We start from the raw sequence: 21,217 nt of genomic DNA, 5'->3' as shown, positions 1-21,217 counted from the left end.
CGAACTTAAAAATACCGAACCGTACCGAATTAATTTGGTATGGTAATGGTATCGTATTTTTAAAAACCGAATACCGAAGTTACCGAACCGAAGTTTCAAATACCGTACCATGCCCACCCCTAGTGGCGAAAGACTTGAAAGTTGATGTGATGACAATTATTATCTATTGACTTTCCATATTGTGGGTTGCTTATTTATTCTTGATTTCAATTGTTTGATTATCTGGCCAATAGTTAGACACTATATGTGGTGCGTGGGTTGAACTTGAGAAAGGGAATTCACGTACGTAATAAGAATAAATAGATTTTGTTCGATTTAATCGTTTAGCTAATGAGGATAGAGATATACCCTTTAGCCCTACTTAGTTGAATACGGTAAAATAAATGCGTTCTTGTTACATCTGATGACCATAGAGATATAGGCATTAAGGTAACATCTACAGGCTTGTGAGTAGTTCGAGAGAATATCATAAAGCATAATTAACCCGTTAACTAGTAACCCAGGAAAGAAAATAGGTGGAATTGTCTGAAGATCAACTGGATTGTCGAAAGCCATAACCCTAGATCTTTCTCTCATCTGAAATTTCTTACAATCTTTGTCGACGTAGTCCCAGTCATAAAAACACCCATCGCAAATTGTTTACTTTTCAATTTTAGTTTAGTACCACAAACAGTCTTGATTTTCACTTTCTTGAATAGTTTCAACTGGATTTGAATTAGTTTAACAGTAGAATCTAAGTCTCTGAGGGATCGATATCTGGACTTAACAGTCTATATTACTTGTACGACCACGTATACTTGCGTGTGCGTTTGGGAGCAACAAAGCCATAGGACACGCATCGTTTCAGGAAATAGAGGCAATGCATCGTTCCGTTAAAAACATTATAATACAGCGTTTACTTTATTGTAAAATTCCCTAAGTTTCTAACTGAACATTGTTCTGGAACAACAATGGTTAATTGTACCCTTTCAGTTTGTGCAAGAGGCTTGAGCAACCCGGTCCCTTACTTCTCCAAAAGTCATCTTTATTGCGTGTCAAAAAACTCCTCTCTGTGAATATGGTCTTCTTCTCCGACCATATTGCTAAAATTGCAAGAGACAATTCCTTTATGAGTCCCTGTCAACACAACCCAGTTCACGAAAAGGTACCGTATTGATTCACAGCGGTAGGCCAACAGTGAAATCACTATGACAGAGTTAGAGTTCGTGTCCGGGCTGGTTACATCTAACTGGTTAGATTTTATAATCGTTTTTAATATCTAAATTTCAGTCCTTCCCTTGTACATATTTTGTTTAATTGTACTTTCTGTATGTTCTCACTTATTTGACAGCATATCCAAGATCATGGTTTTTGAGGGAGAATCCCAGGAGAAAGGAAGCCAAGCGAAATTAGAACTGGGTAAAGGAATGAAGAGTTTCTTCACAGAAGGTAATCGCAAAATCCACGGTGAAGACCCAACTGTTATTTATATCATGATAGTTTCAAGAAAATGTCCTTGCCCTGAAGATTCAGGAACCAGAAAAGAGTCTACTCATATATTCCTGCCTTACAACTTTGCTAGAGCATCATCTAGATGAGTATATAGTAAATTAAACAACTCGTCCCTCTACGTGATGAAATGGTTCGCAATCACAAATATCGATCGGTCGAGAGCTTCAATACATTAAAAAGAGTTATGAACTTCCCGTGCTCATTTTCACTACCAAAAAAAAAAATGTGCTGCCAATCAAGTAATATTCAAGTTAAGCTTTTGTGCAGGGATCGATGCACGCATTATTGTGCCATGACAAGTTCTATTCGACTGGACATTCTTTTCCGATCCTTATATTAAACCATTGGTATTCTCTTCTTTTCGTTTACTTAAACTTTATCTGTTCTTGCCAGTTTTTAATGCATTTAATATTAACATAATGATACAATATTTTCAATTACTAATCTATCGTATAAATATAAACTTTATCCATTCTTTTCCAAGAGTAGTCAAAGGCCTTCTAGATAGATGAAATGAAAATTCCCATATCAAATTTTTACTATTGAAGACCAAGACCACCTTGAGTTTCCAAGGATGAAGATATTGCTTAAAGACGGAAGAGGCAAGATAATTCTTAAGGTCCTTGATGTAATGTTATAATTTCAAACAAGTTACAATTAGAATTCCATATTATGTTGTATTCTTTTTCCTCTTTATGTAAAGTCGCAGTTTTATATACAAAAGGAACATTGAAGAGCAATTTTATCTCTAAGATATTCGATTTCCTATGTTCTTTGAGAAATTTTATCTTTAAGATATTCGGTTTCCAGTGTTTTTTTTTGATAAATTATGTTCTGTATATACAAAGGTGGGAATATAATTAGTTGATCAACAAGAAGGAAGACAAAGGTGAAGTTGTAGAAATGTTAGACCCGATGTCTAAAATACTTTTTAAATAAACACAAGATTAAAAGGAAAGATAACTTTTAAAAAAGTACATTAAAATGTTAAAATTCGATCTATTTAGATCTGAAGTCTAAAATACTTTTTAAGTAACCAAATTATTAAAATGTTCATTTAAATGTATACTTCTTCATTTATCTATTTCAAAAAATCTGCTAATGGAAAACCACTTCATCTAAGTCTATTACTAAAAAAATATTATAAACTTTATTTAGTCAAACATATAAAATTAATTACTGTATTCATATATATAAAAAATTTAATCTATTCTATCTCAAGTAAATTTACAACAGTATTAATTATACACTTAGTTTTCAACAACATCCTTTATATACTAACGTCTCGATCGCACCGCGCGAAGCGCGGGCTACTTTACTAGTTAATTATGATTCAATACTAAAGGTTTATGTATGTGTCACTTGTCTATTGATTTGATGTAAAGTGAGTTTAAATACAAGCCAAAAAACAGCTATATCATATAATTATTATTTAAAATTGATTGATCAGGCCAAATTTGGGAAGTTAAAAGGGTTGAATTGTGTATAACCTGTCCAATATTTTTGGATGAATCTAACGGATCAATTCGGGCTGAATAATGAATCATAACTTAACATGCCAATCAAAATAATTTTTTAGTTTGTGTGTGCTTTTGTAAATTACATGAGCACCAAGTAAAACACAAACAACTTTATCTATCATGAATGTTTAACAAACCATTTTTTTATTTTTATTTTTGACAAATATTATGTGTTAATTTTGGTCACCTAGGCAGCTCAAGTTGTCCAAACTTTTTGGTTGAACTAACTTGGATTATGCTCAAATTAATCGACCAAAAAATATTATACGAGTCTAATTAGCCAAAGCAAAACTAAATTGGTCGGGTCTACAGACGTCAAAACGGGCTTGATCTTTGAGGTCAGGCCAACCCAGCTCGTTATTGAGGTAGAGTTGAGCTAAGATTTATTAAGTCCATTTAAAACAGAGGCTTAATTACAAGCACAGTCCAAGTCAGCTCGCTAATCCTTGAGACTGGGCCGAGGCTGGTCCATTGCCCAAAGGGCTATTTAATTTAAATTAAAAATTTAGTAGGAATTTGTGAAAAAGAAGAAGTAAAAACTGGTAATAGTGATTACCAAATAAGTCTTAGTATCTTACACAATACTTTACTTATAATCGTTAAATCATGATCACCCAGTATAGAAGTTGCATTCGTAATTGCGATTTGATTTCAATTTAAAATAAGATTGTGAAAAAGAAGTAAAAACTAGGAATTGTGTTTACCGAATAAGTCTTAGTATCATACACAACACTTTACTCGTTTAACGTTAATTTTTTTTTTTTTTTGCGCGGATTGCCCTTCATTTAGGGTGGTCTTTAAGTATTGCCCTTCGCCTAACACCCTCAGGTTGTGAGTTCGAAACCCAGCTCAGTTAAAAAAAAAAAATCGCAATCTATGTAAATTCTGGCTTAAGGCAGAATTTGCATAGGCAAAAATTCTGCCTGTGCCCATGCAAATTTTAAAGACCACCATTTTGAGGGGTAAAAATTAAAGACCACCTCCAGCGATGGGCAATCCTGCAAATTCCTAATCAGCGGGTATAAAAGTCGCATCCATCATGAACATGTCCAAACACGTGTTTCAGTCAAAAATTTTAATTTTTTTTGCAAGGCATAAGTTGAAATTCGCAGGGTATAAGTTGGGTTTCAAACTTTATCTTAAAGAAAAAATAATAAATTATTTTATTGACATTTTATAAACATTGCTTTAAGATCTAACTTGTGCCTTGAGGCATAAGTTGGGGTCCATCCCAAAAGAAGGATACTCCGCGCAAAAAACATGAATTCCTTAGCCCATGACACTTGGGTTGGAGTGACCCGTTTTGACTGTACTCTGGAATTATATTCACGAATTAATTAAATCAATCTAGAAAATATGCAGTCTGGATACCAGTGAAACTAAAGTAACAGTCAAATATACAATAGACGTATAATAAGCGTATAGCGACTAGAAGAAAAATAAACAGTGATCAAGCGGCTATTTATGCAAAGATCCCGTGCTTCGGGTCACAGCCCACCTATGCTCGTACTAATATAAAACCCTTTTAGATATCCACAAAAAAGAAAACTGAAAAATACCAGTTCCCTCCAATTCTCTACAAACCCTCGTAAAAATCACAATCGTTTACACACACTCAAATTGAAGAGAAAAAGAATTAAAAAAAAAAAAAAATCCAAACCCAGTTGGTAAAATGGGTAAAGACGAGGATGAGATGAGAGGTGAAATTGAAGAAAGGCTTATAAACGAAGAGTACAAGATTTGGAAGAAAAATACACCTTTTCTTTACGATCTGGTTATTACCCACGCTCTTGAATGGCCTTCACTCACTGTAGAATGGTTGCCTGACCGTGAAGAGCCACCTGGAAAGGATTATTCGGTTCAGAAAATGATTTTAGGGACTCATACGTCGGAAAATGAGCCTAACTATCTTATGCTTGCTCAGGTTCAGTTACCTCTTGAAGATGCTGAGAATGATGCTCGACATTATGATGATGATCGGTCTGAATTTGGCGGATTTGGTTGTGCTAATGGAAAGGTTTGAGTTTGTTTTGTTTTTATGCCTTGTTTGACTGTTTATGTGGGGTTTGCCTTTTTTTTTTTGTAGTTCTTGGATGCTTTGTTGTTACTCCCTTTGTTTGTCTGGTTTTGACTTGACGCATAGTTTAAGGAAGCAAAGAACATTTTTGAATCTTGTGGTGTTAGATTAAAGATATGTCGATTGTACCAAAATGTCAATGGCAAGGTTTAAGTCTCCTTTTTTTTTTTTATGCCTTGTTTGGCTGTTTAAGTGGGTTTTCCTTTTTTGGTGTTCTTGAAGTTTTTGGATGCTTTGTTGTTGATATTTTGGTTTATGAGATTTATGTGAATTTTCGCTAGTTTAGTTGTTCTAGGGCTGCTTGTTTAAAGAATCTCTTGAATTTTGGTTGTGCTAATGGAAAGGTTTGAATGTCTTGTGTTTTTATGCCTTGTTTGACTGTTTTTGTGGGGTTTCTTGAATTTCTTTGATGCTTTGTTGTTATGTGTTTTGGTTAATTTCAGTGTGAAGATTCTTGCTAGTGTTTAGTTGTTCCAGGGCTGCCTGTTTAAAGAATCTCTTGAATTTGACTAGCTCTGGAAGTTTTTGGATGCTTTGGTGGTACTCCCTTCGTTTCAATTTGTTTGTATGGTTTTTAGTAGACGCAGGAGTTTAATAAAGAAAAGAATTACCTTTGAATCTTGTGGTCTGAAATTAAAGATATATCAAATATACCAAAATGCCCTTTAATCTTGTGGTCTTAAATTTGCCATGTGGAAAGTTGGAATTAAAGAGTTGCCAAAAAGGAAATAGACATTCTTTTTGAAACGGACTAAAAAGGAAAGTAAGACAAACAAATTGAAACAAAGGGAGTACATTTTTGGCTGATTTCAGTGGGAAGGTCTGGGATATATGTGATTTTACTAGAGTTTAGTTTTTCTAGGGCTGCTTGTTTAAGAATTCTTGGATTTGGCTAGCTCTAGGGTTATGTTATATATCACGTGGCTTAAAGTTTTCTCCTTTGTTGAGCTTATTTACTAGGTAGTTGTGAATTGGAAGTTGTCAGTTCAATTCCTGAATTTCAGCTTAAGGTACAATTAAACTTTCATTAGAAATTTACTGAAGGAGAAAAAAGGGACTAGCATAAATAGCACAACATTACCAACTCACCATGGCACCTAACAGGCCAGTCCCTTTGGACAGAGTTAACGCTTTGACTGACAAGTTCTTATTGAAGTTTTCTGTATTGTTGTAGTTTGAGTTTTTATTATTCCTCTGCTTCTTTCTGAGTCCTGATATAGTTGGAATGCTCTTTCGTGAAAGGACGCTTGAGGTTGTTATATGAATAGTGATGCTTGGAGCCCAACTCAGTAGTGGCTTGCTGATAGCTTAGGTGAAATGAGTAGTAACAAATAGCCAGTGCTTCCTGATTTGGTTAGAGTTATAAAACTATTGGTTAAGTTGCTCCACTCAACTGAATACGAAGATGATTGAAAACAGCAATGTTGCTGGAGAAAATTAATGAAGTTCTGAATTGCCAGCTAAGGAACTTCGAAAAGCTTCTTCTATGAATACCATTTATGACTAATATCCTTTTAGTGTACATTGATGCTACCTGTTATAAAAGTTATTATTGACGTGTGGATTCATTGGAAAGTTGATAATAAATCCTTCTATTTATGAAGAGGACATGGAACCGTAAAATCTAATTCTCATAAAGAAGTTTTTTAAAACAGTCTATCGGTGCCAATTATCATTGGAGGCCCCATTTCCATATCTTCTTGCTGTACTATTATTTCCCCATCAAGACCAGAGTGAACTTAGTGACACTCTTTCAACATTGAGTGACTTATATATACTGACAAATATTTCTCTTCCAGGTACAAATAATCCAGCAGATAAATCATGATGGAGAGGTCAATCGGGCTCGATATATGCCCCAAAACCCATTTATCATTGCTACTAAGACAGTTAGTGCTGAAGTTTATGTTTTTGACTACAGTAAACATCCATCTAAGCCTCCTCTAGATGGTGCATGTAATCCAGATTTGAGGTTAAGAGGCCACAGTACAGAGGGCTACGGTTTGTCGTGGAGTCAGTTTAAGCAGGGTCATTTATTGAGTGGTTCAGATGACGCTCAGATATGTTTATGGGACATTAATGCCACTCCCAAAAATAAGGCTCTAGATGCTATGCAGATATTTAAGGTTTGCCTTATGCATTTTTGACGAGTCTGCACTGGTTACTGCCTTTTACACTGCATATTGTTATCAATTTTCTGCACCTGCTTACTGCTTGTACTTTTATCTCATGCAAATTACTATAATTGATATATGGAGGAGAACTTGCATGCTTTCCCTCCTAGCAAACATCCTCAGGCACCTTGAAGTAAAAGAACAGCAAGTGAAGCAGAACTGCATGAGTTCTCTTCACAGACTATGTAGCCCTTCTTATTAATATCATGTTACAAAAGTCAAACTGAAACTTCAATAGTGTCCTAACTTTTACTTTACCTCAAAGGATATTTATAGTCACATCATATCTGCTCTTTGCTGCCTGAAGTTTCTGTCTACAGAACCTGGACAAGAATCTTGTCTCTTGGATTAGTTTCCCAATATGCTTTTGTCAACCTTTCGTTTATTCTAATATTTAAAATGTATAGGTTCATGAAGGTGTTGTAGAGGATGTAGCATGGCATTTGAGGCATGAGTATTTATTTGGCTCTGTTGGGGATGATCAGTATCTGCACGTATGGGATCTGCGAACTCCATCAGTCACCAAGCCTATACAATCTGTAGTCGCACATCAGAGCGAGGTGCGCTTAGACTTCTTAGCTGGACTTTTCCATATTTGTGCAGTTGACAGTGCTTTCCTTTTGACTGTTGGGGAACCACCTGGATACTTCTTATAAACATAGTTGGCATTCTTTTGATTTCCTTGCACGGAATGTGAGAATCTTGTGCTTACAAAATAATTACAGTTTTTCTTAAAACTAGAATTTTGTATTTTCCAATTTTTACCCAGACTTCTTTATTCATAAGATTTACAATACCGGAATGTGCAAACAAGTGATAGTGCTGTCTGTGAAAAATATAATTCGACGTTCACGTTTGGGTTGCTTTTTGTCTCATATATACAATGTGGTGCATCTTCATGTTGCTCCATTAGCTCTATATCTCCTTCCCGACCTAGCACACTGCAGAATCAGTTGATTTAGTTCTCACGTAAAACACCCTGATATGAACCCTATGATATGCTTTTTTCCACTCTTTTGTGTTGACTTTAGGTGCATGCTGTAGTTAAGATATTCCTTGAACTAGCATATGTTTTGATTGCTTCCCTATGAATTTTGACTTTAAATGGCTCAAGGACAACCCCCCCCCCCCCCCCCCCCCCACACACACACACACACACACACACAAAAAAAAAAAAAACCACCACCACCACTCTATGCTGCTTCATTAGATAGACATAACTCTTAAATGGGCCCGTTTTGATGGTGTTGTGGTTACTTATTCATGTGCGAAGCATGATCATTACTGGACATTGCCTATTAGATGAAAAACCTTTCTTAATGCAGTTAAGTAGATCTTTAGTAGCTGTAAGCAAGCATGTTTGAGTACATGATTCTGCGTGGTTGACCTCCTTTCTCTTTTGATCAGGTTAACTGCTTAGCTTTCAACCCCTTTAACGAATGGGTTGTAGCAACAGGGTCTACAGATAAGACAGTTAAATTATTTGATCTACGCAAGATTCATAGTGCACTGCATACTTTGGACTGTCACAAGTAAGATGTCTTTCTTACATATACTTCTGAGTAAAATTTTGGCTCTCACATCATTCATGTAAAATAGTACTCCCTCCATCTTTGGAAACAATTTACCTTTATGCAATGATTTATAGCCACACAAAATATTCTCATTTTACACCACAAGTTTAATAGTCTTCTCTTTTTTCTTACACTCCGTGCCCAGTCAAATAGGTTCACATAAATTGAAACGGAGGGAGTATAATAGAAAGTTTGAAGTGGATTATCTCTCATACATCTTATTTTACAGTTAGTCATCATTACTTCCGTTGTAACTTTTCTACAGGGAGGAAGTTTTCCAGGTTGGGTGGAATCCGAAGAATGAGACCATCTTAGCTTCTTGTTGCCTCGGTAGGAGACTCATGGTTTGGGATCTCAGCAGGTTAATCTTCCAACTATCCCTACTAGACTGTAATATCAGAGTGAATGTTCTGTATGTCCAGTGGGTGCTTTTCTTAGTCACAGGTCTGTAGAAGTGGGATTCTCTGTAGCTCTTTGATGTTTTGAATTTTTGTGATTCTATCTATACGTTATCCTCCCCAGACCCCACTTGTGGGATTATACTGGGTATGTTGTTGTATCTATACGTTAACACCTCCCTTATAGTTCACCTAGAGTTGGGATCTATCATCCCCATTCCCTCCCTCTTCTGCATCAAGCCCTAGAACTCCGTAGAAAACCACCTCATGAAAAAGTGGGCATAAAAGCTATGCCATTTCATTGTCTGCTTTTGTTCGTTCATTCTCAATCAATCTCATTTATTTGGAAAAGCATCTTTTAGACCTTGATTAATATTATGGCACTTCACTTTATTAAGTTGCAACTGTGTCACCTTACTCAACTACATGGATTTAGAACTCAGAAATAGGGTCATCCTGTTGTGTATTTGAGCCAATATTGTACGGAATTGTCCTAGCATGTGAAAATGACTATCATCATATGCTCTACTGAGTACTGTCATGTGTGGACTTGAAGTTCCATGTTGATTTGTGCACATGATAATCCAGGTGTACAATTGTAGTATCATGTGGTCCGAATCTGAGTTTCTGATCCAAGTCTCAGTATCTGGGATTTCAAAGTTCAATTTCAAAATATTCACATTTTATTCACTGAATTATTTGGTAGCCATTCTATTGTTTTTTGCTTTGTGAAAAACTTGTCGTATTAAAGTTGGGCCAAGAGATTATAGATATCATTGCCTCGATGATTTGAACATGTACTTAATGCGGAACTACAGAAACACTAGTTTTTACCATGATATTTTGCTATGTCAAAAAACAATTTCTGCTCAGTGATACATTTAACATTAGGCTTGAATGCCTTTGCTTTTATTTTTAATGGCGTTACACGGGATTTTTGGATGATTCACAAGAATCACTAGCGGTTTTATATATAATGTTTCTCTCGAGATCTATAGGCAGCAGTAAACCTGAAATTTATTTTTTAATTTTGGTTTAGGATCGAAGAAGAACAAACTCCAGAAGATGCAGAAGATGGACCGCCAGAGTTGCTCTTTATTCATGGTGGCCATACAAGTAAAATTTCGGACTTCTCGTGGAACCCATGTGAAGATTGGGTCGTCGCTAGTGTTGCTGAGGATAATATACTACAAATCTGGCAGATGGCTGAAAACATCTACCATGATGAAGATGACCTACCACCACCACCAACTGGAGATGATGCCCCCAAAGGTCAATAGGAAACTAGTATTACCCTTAGCGGGTATTGTAACATCATGTAGGAGAGTCCAAAAATATGCTTTTTCAATTTGCCCCTCTACTCCCCACCCATGTTGCGTATTTTTTTGCTTTTTCTTTTTCTTTTTTTGGACTGAGCTTCTCTCTAATGCTGTGATATCTATGGCTGTTACTTCTAACGATTTGTTCTCTTTAACATTTCATCTATGTATTTAGGCCAAAAAAGATTGAGCCTGGTCCTCCCACTTTGGTTCCTTTTCCATTTTTTGCATTGGCATATGATTTGGCCAGCTTTGTACTTTTCTGGATTCTTTTTCTTTTTCCTCTATAGTTGGCTGTGATTGCTTAAAGATGAAAGCGAGGTTCATGTGAGTTGATGATGTAATTTATTCTCGGAAAGAGGAGGATTATGACAGGCTACTAACATGGCATGTGACCTAAATTGTATGCTTTAATATGGGGGTGGTGATCCGATCCCTCATCTGTAAACCTACAATGTTTCACGTGAGACAGTTAACAGATTAACCCACAAAAGATGGAACAAACCCACAGGCCGTTTAGCCCAAAAAAGTGACCTTTAATATTCATATTGGAATATCAGGTGTATTGCTTTTAGTCTTACAATTAGTAATGGTTTCAATTTCTTGCTAATAAACCATTCCTATTTAGAGCCCGTTTGGATTGACTTATAAGTTGCTGAAGTTTTTTTGAGTGTTTGACTGGCCAGTTTAAAGTCATTTTGTGCTTAAAATAGCTCAAAAAAATAATTGGGTCTGTTTGGCTCAGCTTATTTAAAGCAGCTTATAAGCTGAAAACAACTTATAAGTTGCTTTTTTTAAGCTCATTCAAACAGGCTCTTACTTTTCTCTAGTCTCAAGGAATAGTCATTTTGATAAACTGAGTTTCTTTCGACTTTTTAAAAAAAACAAGAAACTATTTATTCTTTTTATTTCCGATCATTACTGTTCTACTAATTAGTAGAGTATTAATTAAGTGAGACATTAATGAGAGATTAAAGGTAATTAGATACTAATAATCTTAAAGACATGTAATACGGATCAAATACAACAATTCATTGATTATCTGTTCTTATGTTTTGTTGCTTCACACTCACGTAGCCTCGGCAATATGTAGTCAATTAAAGCTTAACTTTATTTTCTTTTCTTGGTCATTACTTCTCTCGGGTCGAGATATACTTACATGCGCAATCTCGCAAGATAATAAAATATAATTCATCTTAATTACGAAATGTAAAGATTAAGTGATCCAGCACATTAGGTGATACTTGTAAATTCATAATTTATATAGTTGAACTAGACAAATTATGAGTTGTGAAGGTGGAGTCCGGAGCCTAAAGGGCATAAAAATACACGGTATAAATCAAAAGGGGGCTGCTTTTTAATTATATACCAAAACGGGTATAATGTGGAGGAGTCCATGTTATACCCCATTTTTTTTTTTTTTGCATTGTCAGAAAATCACAGCAAAAATAAAAATAAAAAAAATTAATGGTATAACGTGGACTGATCCACGTTATACAAAATTATTTGTATAACGTGGATCAGTCCACGTTATACCATTAATATATATTTTTCTCCCCAACGTTTTACAAAATAGGAGTCCGGAACCAAAAATGCACCCAAAAAAATCATTTTGAACCAAAATACCCCAACAAAAAAAATATTACAAAAATACCTTTAGCGCAGTAAAATACTGCGCTAAAGCAGTTCACGGAGATGGAGCCGTTAAGTGCAGTTTTTTTTTTTGCATAGCTCAGTAAAATACTGCGCTATAGCGAGCACTAAAAAAAATTTTTGGTAAATTTTTTTTTTTTTTGCAACACTAAGTGTGTTTTTTCATACTTTGACCAATGATTAGTCGTGTGTCAAGACTCCGAAACGTCAATATTTTTATATAGAATATGATATTTTTTTCTGCGTACAATAATGTAGGCTCAATACACCAAGGATACGTAGACGTTCGGATTGTCATTTTAGGGGTTGAAAAGGTGCCCGAAGTAAGTTTTGTTTGAGAAAACTTAGTGTTTTTTTTCATACTTTGACCGATGATTAGTCGTGTGTCAAGACTCCGAAACGTCAATATTTTATATAGAACCTGATATTTTTTTCTGCGTACAATAATGTAGGCTCAATACACCAAGGATACGTAGACGTTCGGATCGTCATTTTAGGGGTTGAAAAGGTGCCCGAAGTAAGTTTTGTTTGAAAAAACTTAGTGTTTTTTCCATACTTTGACCAACTAATACTTACTTCGGGCACCTTTTCAACCCCTAAAATGACTATCCGAACGTCTACGTATCCTTGATGTATTGGGCCTACATTATTCTACGCGAAAAACAATATCAGGTTCTATATAAAATATTGACATTTCGGAGTCTTGACACACGACTAATCATCGGTCAAAGTATGGAAAAAACACTAAGTTTTTTCAAACAAAACTTACTTCGGGCACCTTTTCAACCCCTAAAATGACGATCCGAACGTCTACGTATCCTTGGTGTATTGAGCCTACATTATTGTACGCAGAAAAAAATATCAGGTTCTATATAAAATATTGACGTTTCGGAGTCTTGACACACGACTAATCATCGGTCAAAGTATGAAAAAAAACACTAAGTTTTCTCAAACAAAACTTACTTCGGGCACCTTTTCAACCCCTAAAATGACGATCCGAACGTCTACGTATCCTTGGTGTATTGAGCCTACATTATTGTGCGCAGAAAAAAATATCAGATTCTATATAAAAATATTGACGTTTCGGAGTCTTGACACACGACTAATCATTGGTTAAAGTATGAAAAAACACACTTAGTGTTGCAAAAAAAAAAAAAAGTTTACCAAATTTTTTTTTTAGTGCTCGCTATAGCGCAGTATTTTACTGAGCTATGCAAAAAAAAAAAAAACTGCACTTAACTGCTCCATCTCCGTGAACTGCTTTAGCGCAGTATTTTACTGCGCTAAAGGTATTTTTGTAATATTTTTTTTGTTGGGGTATTTTGGTTCAAAATGATTTTTTTGGGTGCATTTTTGGTTCCGGACTCCTATTTTGTAAAACGTTGGGGAGAAAAATATATATTAATGGTATAACGTGGACTGATCCACGTTATACAAATAATTTTGTATAACGTGGATCAGTCCACGTTATACCATTAATTTTTTATTTTTTTGCTGTGATTTTCTGACAAGCAAAAAAAAAAAAATTGGGGTATAACGTGGACTCCTCCACGTTATACCCGTTTTGGTATATAATTAAAAGGCAGCCCCCTTTTGATTTATACGGTGTATTTTTATGCCCTTTAGGCTCCGGACTCTGTGAAGGTGTATCAACTATTAGGTACTTATATTGATTCAAAAATAGCCACTTTCTAATTCATGTAAGGATGTAATTAAAACGTAGTAACCATCATGAAATTTCACTATCCTGAGTATGTTACGTTGTTGTTGCCTGTTGTATCCTGAAGTTTCAGTTGTTAATATGGTGGCTATTTCTCAAAAGAAAAAGCTGAAAAGTATAATACATATTTCAAAGTTTCAAATAACTATCTTACAACGCAACTCATAATCAGAAATGTTACTTATTGTTCATGAGATTGTACATTCCGAGAGAGAAAAAAACAGGAGTTATTTGTTTAATGTAGAATCATATTTAAAATAACAGAAGAATCATATTCAAGTAGCAGAACTCTTAGAATTTATTGTACTCTCTTTTCTTAATGACTCTTCTTGCCTTACACGCTTTTCCTTTATATCTCTTAACTCCATAATGATTTGGATCAATTTACATTTACAATTACACTATATTTAAAAAAAAAAAATCAATAGTAGCTGGAACTTGGGACCATAATAGCTTAATGTATAATATAAAAAAAATTAAGAGATGTGATGGGATGAATGAGATTTCTTTGTCAGGAGTTTTGGGATTGATCCTTGATAATGAATGCTTTTCATTAATGGAACTTTCATGACATGTTGATAAGTTTGATAGGGTATGCGAGTTCTGCATACTAGATGGTTTTAACAAAAAAGATAAAAATGCAAAGGACTACAAGAAAATTTTGTTGAATTAAAGGCAGTTTAATAATATGAGTAACATAGATTTTGATGTTAATGTTTTGACATATTGTGCCTAAGTTGAAAAGAAAAGCATAGAATGGCTTTCTATTTGACAATGAAACAATGGCCAAATTCTTAGGAACATTGTGAGAGAGTGTGATGGGTAGGTAGGACAAGTATAAATCATAGTTGGCATATTAATTGTCTTTTTTTTTTTTTTTTATTTGTCAAAATTCCTTTAGGTTGATGTAAGTGAAGGATATTGATATCTGTAAATATAGAATGAACTTGATGGTTTCAAATACTTTTTCATTAGTCTTTTGGAAAATATTGAAAATGGAGGTTTAATTTATTTTCAAATTAAAATTTTTAATTTCATATTAGGGCATTGTTTGTTGGTGGCCATTTTCTGGAAAAATACATCATCTTCCACTATTACATCACAATATCCTTTTGCATTATCATTTGAAGACCAAACAGAAACTTTGTTTTATAGCCGCACTACAAAGATAAATTCTTTTATAATTTTGGAAAAATATGTAAATAAAGAATTGAGAACAAAAGTTGAAAAGTTTTTATTTTCTGGTACAAGCTCACATGGACATGTTTTTAATGTTAATTTCTTTTCTTAGTACAAGGTTACTGAAAATATATTACTAGCAATACTATTACTTTCATCTGACATTGTTTCGAAAAAAGTGAGCGAACATAAAATAGGAATATGCTCTAGTACCTCCGCAAACTTAAAACTGACGTGTCAATTAGTCTAGTGTCACGATTCCCAATGTTAATGAAACACCTCACGTCTCAAACTGATGCAAATACCAATCATCTAACCACTCATCACGAGTAGCTTCACTCTCGAGTAACGCACAAAATGCAAACATTCAAAATTTGGCAAAAACATATTACTATATGAGAACTAAATGGGAGCGTGAATAGCAGGCGCGAGTGAAACCGCCAGCTAACTGTGCCGTCGAGAGGAGAAAAAGAGTAGCGTAGAAACGACTCCACGAATCCCCTTCATTCTCTCTCTTTCTTTCTTTCTTTTTCGCTTTATTTTATCTTTCCTCCAAATCCAAAAATTCATTTTCATTTTCATTTTCAATGCCCGCGCTCTCCTAATTTTCCTCTCACATCTCTCCTTTTTACCAGAAAACCCTACCTCTCTCTATTTTACTTTTTACCCATTCGTTAATTAATCTATTTGGTAAGAATCCTTCAATTTGAGTCCCTTTTTTTTTTTTGTTAATTTGATTGTAAAATATTGTGGATAATGGGACATTTGATAATTGGATAAAATTAATAGTAAATCTGAGATTGATGGGTGATTGCAAAAGGTCAAGGAGTCATGTGCTTTGCTTTGTTTTTTTAATAGGCTGTACTGAGCTTTTTTGTATTATTGGTATTAATTAATTCGTTTAGTTATCTGTATTCTCGCGTGATATTGTTGTGCTGGGGCACGTTGTTTCGTGTATTTGGATGCATTTTCTGAACCTACCTTTGCTTTAAATAGTAGGTAAATAGTTGGGAGTTGAATTTTGTAGGGGTATATATAGAGCTATCGTGTACTTTTTTTGGTGCTCACAGTTATCATTTTTTGGATCTAGATTGGCTCGAAACTCAAGGTGGGTGTGAGTCTTCTCTTTTTTTGATCAGTTTAATTAGCTTGTTGATGGTGTGTGTAATGTGAATGTTCATTCGTGGTGTTTGAATGTTTGGGTTGTTGATTGATGATTCTGTGAGACCGATGGGGGTCAAATTGGCTGGTGTTTTTTGGTCATGTGAATTGCAATTAAGGAAATTCTGACTATGTCATTGCATAAATTGATCTTTATGTTTGCAGGCAATCAATTTTTAATGACTTGTCATTGGTATTTCGATGTGATCAGGTGTTCGGATCATTTTGTTAATTATAAGAGGTGTTCGGATCGTTATGGCTCCTCATCTGGCATTACTTTTTGTGATAGTCTGATTATCATTGTTATAATTCAATTGATCAGACTGAGTGTGTCATTTGTTGTTTCGGGATTTGGTACTTGAGATAGAATCAGGGGGGCATCCCAATTATACTTGCTTGAGAGGTTATAAAAATATTTCCTTTTTCCCTGAAATAAGAAGATTTATTTTGTTGCAGCAAATGGGTTGAACATTTAGGCGTCTCTTGTTAATGTCTCAAATTGCTGATCAGACTGTCTTTTTTACATTTTGTCAATACAGATTTTTGTTGTTATACACACGTGAATATTTGCACATATTAGCTACTCCCTCTGTTTTAATTTATGTGAACCTATTCCTTTTTAGTCTCTTTAAAAAAGAATGACCCCTCCCTAAATTTGGACACAATTTAATTTAAATTTCCCATGTTACCCTTGATGAGAAGTTCTTATAGCCAGATAAATGTTAGGATATGTTTAAGATCACAACTTCCAAAAGTCTTTATTCATTTCTTAAGCTCCTTGTCGAGTCAAATAAAATGAAGCAATCTGTTTTCATCTTTGCAGGAAGTTTACTTGTGAGTTCCTCCCACGAATCATGATGCCGTGGCTTTTTATTTAACCTGTATGTCTTTTTTTTTGGGGGGGTGGGGGGGTGTTCATAATATACCTTTAGAGACAATTCCTCCTTATTGTCCTCTCCGAGGGGCATTGGATTGAAGTAACTTCCGGACAATATTCAGATTTTGAATCCATTCCTTGTGTAGAATATAAGGTCTAGGATGTCTTCTGTCAGTCTTGTGATTTACCACCTAGCACCTGCTACTTTTCAGGCAACTGCTGATCTCATTTAATGGCCTTTCTGTGCATGTTTGTATTTGTCTTCTTGATGGGAACAAAAGTTCTTCCGTCTGTCTTCTGTGGTATTTGGCCTTTTTGGCATGGAGCTGTATTTTTCCTTTGTCTTCTCAGGTAAGCAGAGGGTATCTTTGCGTTCTTACAGTGATGATGCTATTCAAACTATTCCTAGTTGGCTTGGTTTGAATCCTTCACTCCATTTTTTTGAGGGTGGATTCAAGTTAATTGTAAAATTTGACTATGCTGTGAATATTAGCTTCAAATAGAACTTAATTGACACAAAGGATTCATATAGCTAACTCCAACTAATTTGGGACTGAGGGCATAGTTGATTGATATGATGTATATTCAATTATCAGACGGATGCATATAGCTCCTTCATCTGGTACCACTTATTATTTTCTCTGATACTCTCTCGCTAAAGGTGCATCCTACTTTTCTTTCCTGTCTGATCCTCATGCTTTCCTTTGTGTGCGTAGACATACCAGAAAATGAACCAAACACTTGTCTCTTAGTTTTATGCTTGATCTTTTTTTCAACGTTCTTAGCAACACTATGCACTATGTTTTGCTAGAGCACTTAATGTCACTGAATTTTATGATTGCTGTATACTGCATGTAGTAAAATCTTTGCCCAATATCTTTTTTTTGGTCCTGCATTGAACTGTAAAATAGGAGGGATATTTTTTTTCTTCTAAGAAAGGTAAAATAGTTAGGAAGCGTATTTCGAGCACCTATCAGATATCGGATGTGACTGCTCTTTTTTTAATTTTGTGCAATCATCCTAAATGATTGATGTTCTATTCATGCAGATTTGTTTAGGAAATGGCTAAAGGGACCACAGGACGACGTAGGAATGGTTCTCGACGATGCAGGGCGACCCCATACCCTTTGCCATCTGCTAACCTTTCTGAACATGTTCACCAAAAGAAATGCTCTAAAATCTTTGAGAAGAAAGACTGGGAAGATGCAACATGTTCTGTATGCATGGAATATCCCCATAACGCTGTGCTGCTCCTGTGTTCCTCTCATGACAAAGGTTGCCGCCCCTACATGTGTGGAACTAGTTTGCGCTATTCAAACTGCCTGGATCAGTACAAGAAAGCCTACACTAAAGCAACACTGCCAGATAATAATCAACCTATGCAGGGTACTACTGATACTCCCACTGCTGACTCATTTTCTACTTGGCCTTCTGAGAAAACTGAGGTCACAGAAGTTGCTTGCCCACTATGTAGAGGCCAGGTGAAGGGATGGACTGTGGTTGAACCTGCAAGAGAATATCTAAATATGAAGAAGCGTAGCTGCATGCAGGATGATTGCTCGTTTGTTGGAAGCTACAAGGAGATACGAAAACATGTTAAGGCAGAGCACCCCAGTGCTAGGCCACGTGAGGTAGATCCTTCTCTTGAACAAAAATGGAGAAGGCTTGAGAGGGAACGAGAGAGGGATGATGTTATCAGCACTATAACTACTTCTATGCCAGGGGCTGTGGTTTTTGGTGATTATGTGATAGAAGGAAGCCATTATGGTTTTGATTCGGAGGATGAAGAGGGTTTTGATGCAAATGAGATGATGAATGGGAATGAAGGTTTTGGTGCGGGAATCGATCGCAACTTGATGAATGTGTTTCTGTTTTTGCAGGCTTTTGGTTCAGCAGGGAATATTGGGTCAAATCGGGTTATGAGGCGGCATGAGAGGGACATAAGTGACACTCTGGATAGAGGTGCTGGTGGAATTGGCCGAAACCTCCCAATTGGTGGTTTTGAGTACTCTGACGAAGACAGTGACAATAGTGGGGATGATAATGATGATAGTGGTATATCACTAGTTGGACGTCTTCGTCGTGAGGGTAGAGTCCTTTTGGGTCGTTCTGGGAGGAGACGAAGACGTAGAGAGGCCAACGCAGGTCGGAGATAGATGTAATTTGTGTATGTTTGAAACTGTGAAAAAAGAAATAATTATAGGTCTTAGTTTAGGATTTAACTATGCTCTAACATTCTCATGCACATCTGCCTCAGATTGATGTTTGATACATGGTAGATTGTAGGATGGCTCAGAATTATTGGCGGGCACTTGAAGAAAGCTCAGTTTCACTGTGATTTGTAGTCTGTAATTTCCTTATTCTGTCTGAACATTTATCTGTCAATTCTTGTATGAATGCAATTTCTGATGTACATTTTTATTTCTTGTTCACCTTTTGTACCACTTCAGCTTGTATGAATGTTTTTTAAGATCTGGAGTTGTTTCTCTTCAGTAAATTCCATCCACTGTGAACCAGTTTGGGAGTAGAAGATTAGAGCATGTCTATAACCATAATTAGTTTTTGGTTTTATGAATTCTCTTTGTGGATGTTAACAAGTATTTGGAAAAAGTGAATAGGGCAGTTACGACATGGGAAGATACTTCTTCTGGAGTTCTGGTAGACCTTAAACTGCTAGTATCGTCTACTTGGATAAAACAAATTTAAAATAAAGTTGCACAATGTACTTAGAAGAGACTTAAAACTTATTCACTGTTTAGCGTTTATTAAATTACATGTAAGCGTATTTATGTTCATAACAATGTTTTAAAAGGTGCCGTTTTGCTTAGTACGGAGGGTAAGTCTCATGGATCTTTAAATTGTTAATTTATAATGTAGTAAAATAGTATAATAACATAAAAATTATAAAATATATATTAATAATTTAAAAAATTAAAAACATGATTAAAGAAACTCATAGAAAACAAAATTTCTAACATGATTGTACAAGTATAAATAATGCAAAATGTTATTATGAGATGCAAACCAACTCTAACCTCTTAACTTTTAAACAATAAAAGAATCACAATTTCTTAAGTACACTACCACTATCATATATTCCATGCAATTAACCTCCTTAAAAGAAAATAATCAATAAAATTTATCATATTATAATTAAAACATCACTTCATGAATAAAAATAAAATTACTTTCAAATAATAAACTATGATAATTTTGAGATGTAGGACAAAAACGTGAACAATGACAAGTGAAGATAAAAAAATCGGTTATGTATTTTAAAAAGAAATGTTAAGTGATATTCACCCTCAAATGTGTTATCAAATAGTAAATATGAAATACTACAGCTTGTTATTTGAGTTGCGTTCAATCGTCTTATTTCTATAGATGAAGAAAACTATTAAGCATCATTCATTTAATAAAGAATTATGAGGATCAACAATGTTAACTGAGCAATTTGACACATAATTTGTGTAAAAACTCTTAGACGGGCCCTGAGCATTGAACGTTAGGCGTGTTGAGGGCATACAGTTGAGCGCTTAGGGCGTAAGCCTCACAAATTAAGCCCCGAGACGTTTTGCCGGTGTCCCGCCCCAAGGCGAGTCCCAAAAATGCTTTTTAAAACACTGGTTCATAATTATTGTAAAACATAATAGAGAAGTGTATTTATATGGAATTTTTACTCGTTATAGCTACTTCTAATACATAATTAGTAGTAATAACTACCTTTTATTTTAATTACTAATAATAACTAAATACTTTTCTAATTTAACTATTATAGCTACACAGTAATTTTCAATTACCATTTCACAAATACACCTAAAAATTAGCACCCCTAATCTCATATCCTCTTTTAATGGTAACAATATTAATCACTTAATATACATTACCATCCTCTCTCCTTTTTCATAAATTCTTATATTTTTAAAAAGGAAAGAATCTGTGAATGCCCAATGAAATAGTCGTCTTCTTCCTCTTTTCCCCCTTCTGCAAAAATTTCACTTCCATTCTCACCGATCAACAAGTTTTTTGGGGTTTTGAGAAAGTTTTTTAAGGTTTTGAGAAGACGAAAAATAT

General features: G+C 35.0%; 2 protein-coding genes across 4 annotated transcripts; both read left to right on the top strand.

Annotated features, from left to right (window-relative positions):
• The first annotated feature begins 4,530 nt into the window (after positions 1–4,530).
• On the top strand, positions 4,531–10,757 carry LOC132598732 (WD-40 repeat-containing protein MSI1). Its single transcript, XM_060311797.1, has 6 exons — positions 4,531–5,028; positions 6,888–7,214; positions 7,670–7,822; positions 8,670–8,794; positions 9,102–9,197; positions 10,274–10,757. The coding sequence occupies exons 1-6, from the start codon at positions 4,684–4,686 to the stop codon at positions 10,512–10,514; spliced, it is 1,287 nt and encodes a 428-aa protein (XP_060167780.1). The 5' UTR covers positions 4,531–4,683; the 3' UTR covers positions 10,515–10,757.
• A 4,880-nt stretch (positions 10,758–15,637) lies between these two features.
• Positions 15,638–19,573, top strand: LOC132598731 (uncharacterized). 3 transcript variants are annotated; one of them, XM_060311794.1, is made up of 2 exons: positions 15,638–15,795; positions 18,192–19,573. In XM_060311794.1, exon 2 carries the CDS (start codon positions 18,205–18,207, stop codon positions 19,297–19,299), a length of 1,095 nt encoding a protein of 364 aa, XP_060167777.1. In that variant the 5' UTR covers positions 15,638–15,795; positions 18,192–18,204; the 3' UTR covers positions 19,300–19,573. The 3 variants fall into 3 exon arrangements, with proteins under 3 accessions (XP_060167777.1, XP_060167778.1, XP_060167779.1); XM_060311795.1 differs by lacking the exon at positions 15,638–15,795 and adding an exon at positions 15,852–16,213; XM_060311796.1 differs by lacking the exon at positions 15,638–15,795 and adding an exon at positions 17,182–17,494.
• Positions 19,574–21,217: the final 1,644 nt, after the last annotated feature.

Source organism: Lycium barbarum, chromosome 6 (genome assembly GCF_019175385.1).
Source record: "Lycium barbarum isolate Lr01 chromosome 6, ASM1917538v2, whole genome shotgun sequence".
In the NCBI taxonomy this organism is placed as follows: domain Eukaryota; kingdom Viridiplantae; phylum Streptophyta; class Magnoliopsida; order Solanales; family Solanaceae; genus Lycium; species Lycium barbarum.
This window is presented reverse-complemented; position numbering and strand designations above follow the sequence as displayed.

Bases quoted from the DNA above. Each gene is read 5' to 3' on its own strand.
- LOC132598731 (XM_060311794.1), top strand. From the start codon at position 18,205: ATGGCTAAAGGGACCACAGGACGACGTAGGAATGGTTCTCGACGATGC.
- LOC132598732 (XM_060311797.1), top strand. From the start codon at position 4,684: ATGGGTAAAGACGAGGATGAGATGAGAGGTGAAATTGAAGAAAGGCTT. The intron at 5,029-6,887 runs GTTTGAGTTTGT...TTTCTCTTCCAG, and splicing joins TTGGTTGTGCTAATGGAAAG to GTACAAATAATCCAGCAGAT. The intron at 8,795-9,101 runs GTAAGATGTCTT...ACTTTTCTACAG, and splicing joins CATACTTTGGACTGTCACAA to GGAGGAAGTTTTCCAGGTTG.